The sequence below is a fragment of the Mchenga conophoros genome, linkage group LG3 (assembly GCF_057382185.1).
Source record: "Mchenga conophoros isolate Kocher_MC1m ecotype Shallow Benthic linkage group LG3, M_conophoros_male_GT1.1, whole genome shotgun sequence".
NCBI lineage: Eukaryota > Metazoa > Chordata > Actinopteri > Cichliformes > Cichlidae > Mchenga > Mchenga conophoros.
In genome coordinates this window covers 33,021,136-33,031,974 of record NC_140528.1, presented here as the reverse complement: position 1 = coordinate 33,031,974, position 10,839 = coordinate 33,021,136, and the positions used below count along the sequence as shown (strand labels likewise).

The window sequence follows — 10,839 nt, the reverse complement described above, 5'->3', positions numbered from 1 at the left end:
TTCGAGTTAAAACGTGATGCTCGTACATAAATATCATCTTGTTTTGTTTCCTGTCCAGCTGACCAGCTTTAAGGTGGAACCAAATAAAGAAAGAAGCAGAGCGAAGTCTTCCTAAACGAAGCAAACCAGCAGATCTACACAGATTTGATTTCAGTGGAAGTTTCAGCTCAGTCAGTGAGAGCTGACGATGTGTTCTCCTTTACAGAGTGTGGAAGTACAGTAAATGAATGGATGAATATGAGTGTTTGACTCACCGAGGAGCAGAGACACACATGAAGTCTTCATGTTGTGGAGACGACGACTGACAGCAGCTTCAGCTTCACCACTTCCCTGTTAGCACCAGCAGCTCAACTAAACATTGATAAAACTGAAGCTCTTGGTTACGACTGTAATCTGTCATGTGTGTCATCCTCTGCAGTATTTTGTCATATCAGTTTCATATTAATCACTCAAGCTGCCTCGTTCCACTTAAGCAGTACAGTCGTCTCTGTCCTTTGGGGACATGAGCTGCAGAGCCACAGCTGGCAGGACCTGGATGTGCTGTGCAGCCTTTGTTTCTCCTTTTTAATCGCATCATAATTATTACATTTTTACAGTCATTACAGAATTTCACCTTTCAAGTACGTTTCATGACAAACACTCATACACAGACACTCACAAACACACTCTGTAAAAATGTATATTTGTTTGCGTTTTGTCTGTTTTGTCTTTCAGGCGTTGTGTATGATTTAAGTGTGCTTTGTTTTGTTGGAGTGGGCCTTTTTTCCCTTAACCCCTGTCCACTCCAGCACAATATTCAGATACCAATAAGAATATTAAATAAATCAAAGATAACGAAGCATTCAGATTCTGCTGTCTCCAAAAACAGAACTTCCCATCTCAGAGTAAAATGCTGAAAAACTAGTTGATGCATTTATTACTGCTGGGCCCCTCCTGAAAATCACTGGCTGTACCCAAAGAGATAATTAAGTGTGCCCCCTCTCTTCCTGATATAAACAGGAAAGTTCCTGATCGATGCAGATCTGTCTGTTCATTAAATCTGTGTTAAATCACACCTGCTGAAATTACAGCAGGAGTTCAGAGTATTGATCAGATTGAAATGAAGGAAGCAGCTCCATCGTAGACGACCTTTGTCAGAGTTCAAGCTGCAGAGACTCAAACCAGCAGCAGTTTGATCTCTTCAGTTCCTCCTCCTGGTTTCTCTGGAGGAACTGGAAACAGGACGCCTTCCTCACTTGCTGCCATCATGACTCCATTGATTGGATTAAATGGGAGTGAATGAAGAAAGGAGGAAGCTGATGACTGTCTGTAAATGTTCCCACGGTGAGCCCGACACATCTGCAGGTCTGTCCTCAGCTTCCTGTTTACACAGAGAAACTCGTCGTTTCTTTCACTTTTTAATTTCTTCTGTGGCGTCTGTGGTTCCTCCACCTTCTGTAAAAATGGGACAGTCATGCACGTTGGTCACTGCGCTGAAGGAATCAAAGACAGAAACAAGCCACTGTGTGACCGAACATCTGGGATTCATTTTCATCTCACTGTGAACTTGGAGTTCCCATCAAACCTTGTCTGCTGAACTCAATTCAAACTATTATTTTTTTATTGATAACACTGAAGAACAATGTGAAACAATATGATTCAGCAAAGCTTCAGGTTCAGTATCTGCTGACATGCACTCTCTGGACTCCACATCATTCAAACAGCTGTTAAACTAAAGGTAAACAGATAAAACACTTCATGGTCACAACAAGGAAGCTCTGTCACACAAAGATTTCAGCTTCTCTCATCAGCTAACCACACGAGCAGCACCTGTTCTGATGTGGGTGAAAATAAACACTCGACTCTGGGAACTACAAACTCAGGTGACTTCACCATGTACGTGCTTTTACATCTGACTGCTGCCCCAACACAGTGAACTGAAACATCCTCGTCAATCAAAGTGAGTCTTCCTCAGCTCCTTTCTACTACGAGGTGTAATTCTTGAACCAATTCTTCTCTCTCTTCATCGTCTCTTTCACAGAGTCTTTATTGCCTAACCTTGTTTTTATGTGTATAACCCCAAACTTACATGCCAGTGAAACATCGGTGGCTTGTCCTTTCATGTTCCACGCTTATGTTATTGTTTAGCTTCACCTCTGCCTTTTAATTTCAGATGTTTTTATCAGCCTTGTTAGACGGCTCCCCTTTTGTTTATCTTCTATGTTCATTCGTGTCAGGATTTTGGGTCCACTCCTCAAATTCATAGTGTGCTGCTGCATGCTGTGACAAAATCTCCCCAAATCATTTTCACACTGGAGTTCAATCAGACAGTTCGTGCTGCAGCGTGTCATACACACTAATCTTCCACATCATACACCAATCACTTCCTTCCATTTCAGCGTTCTGACTGAGCTGCAGGATTGCTGCCATGGTTTTCTCTGACACTGACCCATTTTTACAAACTGCGACTCGAGCAGTGAGACCACAGTAAGGTTCAGACGTGAAACCAGTAACATGTTTTACTGTCAGACAGGAAACTAAAGAAAGTTTATGTTTCATAACGCTTGAAGCCGTTGAGTCACAGTTCCTCTTTGTTTTGATGCATTTGAGGAAAATATAAGTCAATGTTTCCACGACCACAGTTTACTCCAATTCTTAAAAACCACAGGGACACTGTGCAAACACAGACTGAATGATTTGCAAATCTCACAAACCTGTATTTTATCATGAGATAAGAAATAAGCTGAGATAAGAAAACCACAAAGAAGAGGCTGATTCTGGAGCATGCTCACATGTGGTTCTTCTTTGCATTATAGATCTTCAACCTGCATTTGTGGAAGGCAGGTGAACAATGCTCACAGAAACAGTTTCAGGAAGTGTTCCTCCACCTGTTTGTCTTTGGGACCACCGGCTTTTTATCCATTTGTGCATTCAATCCCTTTACTGTGTTCTATTTATTAAAATGTGGTTTTATAAGATACACAAATCATTGCATTCTGGCTTTATTTATACAACATCACAAAAGATGCATTAACCTAAGTGTATCTCTAGTTTTCCTGCTTTTATCCCTCATTTCCGTACCTGTAGTGTTTGTCCTCAGGGTGGAGTAAACCATTTCTGATTGGATGACTGGCATCTTATTGGATGCCTCTCTACTGGTGACCTCAGAGTAGGTGACATCATTTGAAGGAGCCTCATTGTGGACTAGGCAGAGCCACGAAGGCAGCATGAGAGTGATAAGACCAAGAATCACTGATCCCATACAACACATACATACATGTATACTGCTTCACTTACAAGTGCTCAGTTGGGTCAGACAGACTCTATACCTGTGTGTTTCTTCCAAAGGAGCCGGACCAGAACCAGAACCAGAGACGCAAGAACCAGAGAAACCACAGCAGCTACGACTGGGATGATGAAGGGCTGGAGAGGAGGAAGAGAAGGAGAAGGTGGATGGGAGACATCAGTGTATGTTGTTGTTGTTGTTGTTGTGGGAGGAAGAGGACCTGCAGGAGAGATAATGACGCTGATTCAGTAAATTTATCATCAGCTCAGCAAACAGGAAGTGATGTCAGTGTTCTGACCTCTGACCCTCAGAAAGCTCTGAGGAGATGATCCAAACTCATCAGTAGAACACCAGTAGAGACCTTCATCAGACTGCTGCACGTTAATGGTGATGAGTTTCTCTGATTTAGGTCCAACAGGACGTCCATTAAAGTAGAAATAAGCTGCAGCTGTGCCACCAATTTTGTTTTTACAGCGTAGAGTGACATCACTTCCTGTCCTCACAGGAAGTGCAGGGATCTCCAGGATCACTTCTTTATCTGAGGAAAAGACCCACAGAGTGATGTAGAGGTGGTATAACAGTGTGCTGTTAGTCTGATGAAATGAATGACTTCATTACCTGATACAGTGATGTTGACTTCTTCACTCTTCTCTCCAGCTTCACCTTCACACCAGTAAACTCCACTGACTGGGCTGAACTCATCAAAAACACAGGATGGACCATTTATCCTCCCGAAGCCCCGCCCACCTGCTCCACATGACTCAGTCCCACTTCCTGTGTCCCTCTTCACCGTCCATCCATCAGAGCCCAGCTGACCGTCACATGTCAGAGACACTGAGGCTGCTGTGAAGAACTGCTGAAGGTTTGGACTGACGCTCAGAGAGACTGGAGGACAGACGGACAGTTTCTATCAGTGTTTACACTCAGTGTTTGTCCTGGACCATGGTGCACTTCATCTACTCACCTGCACAAACAGTCAGTGCAGACAGCAGCAGCACACACACACCTGCAACAGGAGGTCAGAGGTCACTGAAGGTCAGAGGGCAGGGAATTGTAATCTGTTCCTGTGTGGTTCTGGAAACATCATTCAAACCTGATCAAGCAGATTTGGTGTAAAATGCTCGAGCTGAATTCAAATGGACTATTTTTCCTTTTAATTTCTTTTTAGGTAGAAATTCTGAAATTTGACCTGCTTGTTTTGCAGGCCCTAATTCTTTTATATCGATACGTCTGCAGGTTTCTAAGTAGTTGTTCAGTAAGTAAAAAACTACAGATTCTACTAATCACAACATTAAACCCAACATTAGCAGGTTCCCATAGCCAGTGCTGGCGAAGGTAGGTTAGGCCCAATCAGCTCTTACTGGCTAAGTAAAACAGAGACATTTAAAAAGCAATCAGAGTTAATGAACCATCAAACCACCGAGGTCACTGGATTAAAGTTAGGCGACTTTGGCAATATCAGCTGCTGAGTGAGCAACCTGAAAAATCTGTTTAGTAAACATTACAGTCGTTTGAGTCCCGCTCGTCTAAATCGCCATCAGAAAATTAACAAAGCGTACAGAAAATGAGGAAAATCCGACGTTAATTCTGAAAAACCAACTATCTTCAGTCATTTAGTTAGACTCAGTCAATCTGGTCTGAACAGAGGAAGTGATGATTACAACAGGCAGATAAGGAGAACATGTGGTACATGCAGCTAGGAGCCGTGGTTTCCTGAGTAAAGGTTAATGTTTGATGAAAACAGGTCACTTTCCTCTCTTACAGACACGACATGAAGCTTCAGCTCTGTGAGTCAGTCCAGATTACAGGACAGAGAAACGCAGAGTTAAACTTCTAAATTTTAAAGAGTTTATGCAATTGAAACAGTTTTCTGTCATTTGCTGTATCTTCATACACTCGAGTTAAATATGAGGTGCTTACAGGAAATACACTACTTGATTTGTGTCCAAACACACAAACAAATATCAGATACAACCAGCCTTAGATAAACAAAAGAAGTAGTGATCACTTCTTCTCACTAAGGAAACAAAACCAACAGATCTGAACAGATTTCATGTGAGAGAAACTATCAGCGAGAGCTTCCAGCTGCTGAAAATAGGCTCTTTACCTTTGACCTTTAGTGTGTGTTGGAGCTGTGATAAAGAATTGAAGAAGGGAGGGTTTGACTCACCGAGGAGCAGAGCGACAGATGAAGTCCGCATGTTGTCATGTTGGAGACCGACAGCAGAGTGATACCTTCAGCTTCACCACTTCCCTGTTAACATCATCAGCTCGTCACGCTGCTGCTTCTCCACAAGGACGAGCTGTTTCTAATACACTCGTCTTCATCAGAATCAGAGAAACTTTATTGATCTCAGAGGGAAACTGAGTTATCATAGCAGCAAATATACAAGAAACAACATATAAAATCAGTGTAGAAACAGAGATATGATAACAAAACTATTAAGATAAACAGATGAACACAAAGACATGGGACTAAATATAAATATACATATGAACGTGGAAAGACAAGCATACAGTCCTGAGTGGACATAAATTATATGTGCAGTTTGCTAATACTGCAGTTCATGCAGTCTATGAACAGCTCAATGCTCCTTCTGAGAACAGGAAATAACAAAGAGAATACAACTTTATTTATATAGCACATTTAAAACCAGCAGTACCCCAAAGTGTTTTACAGTAATACGATCATTTATAGGAGGGAAACATTAAAAGCCAATAAATACACCAACAGGTGGAGCGCACTAATTTGCTGCAGTGCAGTGAAAATATGTAAAAGAAAATACAAACACAACTCGACTAGGAGATTATTTAACAATAAAATAAAATAATTAAAACTACATAAAAGAACATTTACAGGATACAGACAATAACTAGGGAAGGCTAGATTGAGTAAATCTTTTTATTAAATTATGACCCCTGTGACTTTACCTGTAAGCTTCTCACTGGGAAGCTGCAGTTTCAGATCGCTATGAAAGTCCCGTGACCGACTGTCACTGCAAGGCTGCTGAGCTTGAACAACTGCCTTTACAAACCCAGTTACACAAGATCTGGGGGCCTTCGTAAAATGTAAATAACAACAGAAAGAACTGTTTCGCAAATCTCAGATTTCATTTTTTATTCACAATAGTATGCAGAAGTCATTTAGAAAAAGACCGAGGTTGTGATCAGGAAGAATTTTCATTTCATGAAGTTTCTGCATCTATAACCAGAAATGGTGGAATTATGTAAAAACATACAGAAAAATGTGTCAGTGCTTCTTTAATTACCTTATTAAGCAGAGAAGACATCAGATCATCTTTTTTTAATGGAGTGTTCGCCCAGGGTGCCAAACAGGCTAGCCTCTGCCTATTACTAAAAACATAAATAAAAACATTTAAGTTTGTGGTTTTAAGGTGAAAAAATGTGTAAATTTTCAAGGGGTATGAAGACTTTTTCAAGCTGTCCTAATCCCACAGATGATCTTCTGTAAGGGAAGTGAGTCTGGAATCAATGAGGCAACTAGAAAAATTTGCATTTCCTGCGAAAATGCAGTGTGGATGCTTTAAAGCTGAAGCTGTCTGCTGAAAAAAGTTGAAAAAAAAAAAATGCTGCCCTGAGCAGGATTCGAACCTGGCCGTTCTAGTCTCAAGGAAGCTACTCATCTCACTGCACCAAACTCTTTCTCACAAAGAAGAGGTGGAGAGACTGACAATTCTGTTGAAATGAGCAGAAGCTGCAGAGAATTGAGGTGAAAAGAGGTGAAAAGGCTAAAACTTTGCAGAAAAGAAATGAATCAGCAGAATTTGTGCTCAAAAGAGTTTTTTTCTGAAAACAGCTGAGATTTGTGCTAATAAGAGGTGAAAACACTGAAAAATTTGCAGAAGAGGTGAATAAGCAGAATTTGAGCAGAAAAGAGGTGAAAATTCTGAAAATTTTGCTGAAAAGAGTTCAATCAGCAGAATTTCTGCTGAAAAGAGGTGAATGAGCAGAATTCTGCTGAAGAGGTTTTTGCTGAAAACAGCTGAAAAAGCTGGGATTTGTGCTGAAAAGTTGTGAAAAAACTGAAAATTCTGCTGAAAAGGGATGAAAAAGCTGAAATTTGTGTTGAAAAGAGTTAAAAAAGTTTAACTGTTAACTGAAAGAAATGTTGCCATAAGCGGGATTTGAACCCGGGCCTCCCAGTCTGAGAACGGATGCTCATCTCACTGAGCTAAAACACAGCTCAGCCCGGCGAGCAGAAATAAGTGACCACATTGATAATGTGTTCCATTCATTTCAATGGGCAAAAATATTGCAAAAAAAATTCAATATCTCAAAAAGTATAGAAGTTATGAGCACCAAAAGATATATCCGGCATTAGCAAAAAATAGCAGAATAGTTTAAAATTTGAACGGTGAAAATCGGCTGAAAATTGTGGAAGTAGTTAAGTGCCAAAAAGTGTACAGAAGCAACTAGAATAATAAAGTATAAAGATTAAAGAGAAACAGGAACTCAATAGTGTGGATGCTTAAAGCATCCACACAATTAAACACCTGGTTGGTGGCAGAGCCTGTAGTGTGGATGGGATTCACTTTGAGTTCCTGAAGGCTCTCGATGTTGTAGGGCTCACTTGGTTGACAGGCCTTTGCAACGTTGCATATCTGGGGCCCTTGACTCTCAGACTCGGGTAGTGGTCCCCATATTTAAATATTGGGGAGTGAAGGGTGTGCTCAGACTGTAAGGGGATCACACAACCTCAAAGTACAAATTTTGACCGAATTTTTCTTCCTTTCAGCTGATTGGTTAACGTCATGTCAATCACAAATTTAACAATCCAATGAGAGAACAGATAGGTTTGGCTGTTGGAGGGGTGCTTTACTGAGCTTCAGGTCCTGGAGGTAGTTCATTCTTATGGTTCTTATGGGCTAAAATTGTTGGTTCTTCAGCCTAATTATTATTAGGCTGGTAACAATAATAATTATTGTTATTATTATTTTTCTTTTCTTTCTTTTAAAAAACAAAAACAAAAAAACCCAAATCTTTTTTGCACACACACCAATTTGCATCTATAGATGCACAAACACAAATGTTTTAGATATTTTGGTTTACAAGGTTACAAAACTCAGTTCACAACTAGTCGGTGAGATTTACAAGTACAAAATATTTATGACCACAATTTGAGCCCATAGATGTGTGTGTGGAGAATCAGTTTGTGTTGAACATGTTTCACCTTCACGAATCCTCACAGTCAAGGGAGGAGGAGACAGGGAGGCATGAACCAATGAGAGACAAGGAGGAAACTGAAAAGAAGAAAATAAAGAAGAGTGAAATAAATGAGACAAGGAGAGAGTAGGCAACGAAGGAGGAGTGAAGGATGAAGGAAACTTTGAGACAAGAAGATAGAGGCAACATAGGAGGAGGCAGGAGATAAAGTGAAAGAAGAGAAGGGTAAAAAGAGTAAAGAAGCGATGAAGGAGACATACATAGAGGAGGAAGGAACAATGAGACTGGAGAAGTAAGAATGTGAGAGTGGGGAAGACATGGTGGAAGGAGGGAGGAGACAAGGAGGCAAGATGAAAGGAGACACATAAAGGGAACAGAAATAAAGAAAGTTAATTTTGGACAATTTATGCCTTTATTTTCAATCATGTGACTCTGGCGCCCTCTGCTGGTCAGTGCTAACGTCACACAGCTCACAGAAGAAACATTTCCCTTTGTTTGCACTCAGGTTTACTTCTGATGTCATCACTCATCTCTGTGTCTGATAGAAGAGACAGGTTACTGTTAATGTTTGTCTGACTGACACAATAAAGCCTAAACATTTATTCTTTACTGACTTTAGTCACTTTGAATCAATAACCAGGATCCATTTACCTGACTTTACCTGTTTAAACTCATTCGTGCCTTTAATGCTACATGGAATATACAAAGGAGCACGAGGAAGATGAGGAGAGGACTGAACAGCGCTTGCCTTGCCTGAAGATCATTACCTCTCCTCACCAGCAAGTCTGCAGCTCTGACCTCAGTTTCCATCATTCATTTTCCATTTGATCTTCTTCTTAGAAGGGTGAGGCACGGAGAGATTTCCAGAGTGAAGGTAAGTTGTTCGAGGTCCAAGGGATGAGCTTAAGGTAGAGTAAGAGACGTGGAAAACTAAGGCACACGAGAACAAGGGAAGCAAAGCCAGCTCCAACATGGAGTAGCTGACTAACTGGTGGAGAAGGAACGTCAGTGTGAGGCTTAAATATCTCCAGCCTGATTGCCAAAAATCAGCTCCAGGTGAGTGGAGCAGATGAAGAGATTATGGGCCTGCTTGGGGCGGATATGAAAGAGGTTCAAGAACCTGGTGGAAATTTGCAGCCACTCACCTCGATTGTAACGGAATGACACACCAGTAAACTCCACTGATTTGTTGTTTGTTTGAGTTGATGCTCCCCACTCAGGCTCTCAGCAGCTTTGGGTAAGTGGACAGTAAAGGTACTGCAGGCAGGTCTTGCAAAATAAAAAAGCACATTCTTGAAGGTTAGATGTTTATTCCACCTCAGCTGTGGGATGAACAGTGTGAAAAAGCTGTTTCATGGATTCTATTTGCAGGTTTACGTCCTGTTTGAGTCTCACTTTGCTCATATTTGAAGCTCATCATCAGAAAGTAACAAAGCATACAAACTCTGAGAGAAATTAAATTTGACTCAGTTGACATGATGGAAAATTTGTAAACAGAAGAGGAAGTGAAGACTATACAACAAAGGCCGGTCAGACAAACATTTAGTACATGCAGCTAGCAGCTGTGGTTTCCTGAGTGAAAGCTGATATCTGATGATTGTTGGCTGATATCTATACAAACCATCATGTTACAGAAACTGAAAACATCTCTACTTGATTTCCTCTTCACAACATGACAAACAAATATCAAATAAAACCAAAACACAAAAGAAGATGAGTGAACTCTTCCTGTCGCCTAAACAACACATGAAACTGTGGACAGACCTGAACAGATTTGATTTGAGAGTCAGTCAGTGAGAGCTCACACTCTGTTAGTGTGTCTATCTGTGACAGATGAGTGAAGCACTTCAGTGTTTACACTCAGTGTTTGTCCTGGACCATGGTTCACTTCATCAACTCACCTGCAGTGCAGACAGCAGCAGCACACACACCTGCAACAGGAGGTCAGAGGTCACTGAAGGTCAGAGGTCACTGAAGGTCAAAGGTCTTTTAAAGACACTGTTAATTTAATGTTACAGTCACATAGTCTTTGGCTGTTGCCAAATTCAGAGGCCGTATTTGTAGGCCGAATACGTCACAGTGAGGCGATGAAGGTTGTTCATATTTGAAGGCTCCTCCAAATGTGGCCCACAAATGCGTCCTCTGTCTCCCCAGATTTGAAGGATGGTTCTCGCGAATCCTTCATGGACAGCCATAAATGCAGCAGCAAGGCGCATTAAGATCAAATGAATATCGTGGAGGGGAAATCAACAGAGGACAGGAAATCTCTACCTTATCCCACTGGGATTCAGCATTCTGAACAAGCTGAAGATGAGAGAGCAGAGCCTGGCTGATACCAAAATAAAGACTATCACAGTAATCAAGCCTGGATTAAATAAATGCATGAATAA

At 41.1% G+C, this 10,839-nt stretch overlaps 1 protein-coding gene across 1 annotated transcript; it reads right to left on the bottom strand.

Annotated features, from left to right (window-relative positions):
- Nucleotides 1-283: 283 nt before the first annotated feature.
- Nucleotides 284-5,466, bottom strand: LOC146578241 (uncharacterized). The gene is made up of 7 exons (XM_085268610.1): nt 5,436-5,466; nt 4,230-4,271; nt 3,884-4,150; nt 3,564-3,803; nt 3,309-3,485; nt 3,061-3,183; nt 284-1,434 (listed from the first exon to the last, which is right to left on the bottom strand). Exons 1-7 carry the CDS (start codon nt 5,464-5,466, stop codon nt 1,391-1,393), a joined length of 924 nt encoding a protein of 307 aa, XP_085124736.1. The 3' UTR covers nt 284-1,390.
- Nucleotides 5,467-10,839: the final 5,373 nt, after the last annotated feature.

Coding starts and splice junctions, on each gene's coding strand:
- LOC146578241 (XM_085268610.1), bottom strand. CDS start 5,466: ATGCGGACTTCATCTGTCGCTCTGCTCCTCG. Junction 4,151..4,229: donor TGCACTGACTGTTTGTGCAG/GTGAGTAGATGA, acceptor TCTGTCCTCCAG/TCTCTCTGAGCGTCAGTCCA. Junction 3,486..3,563: donor GAGCTTTCTGAGGGTCAGAG/GTCAGAACACTG, acceptor TCTCTCCTGCAG/GTCCTCTTCCTCCCACAACA.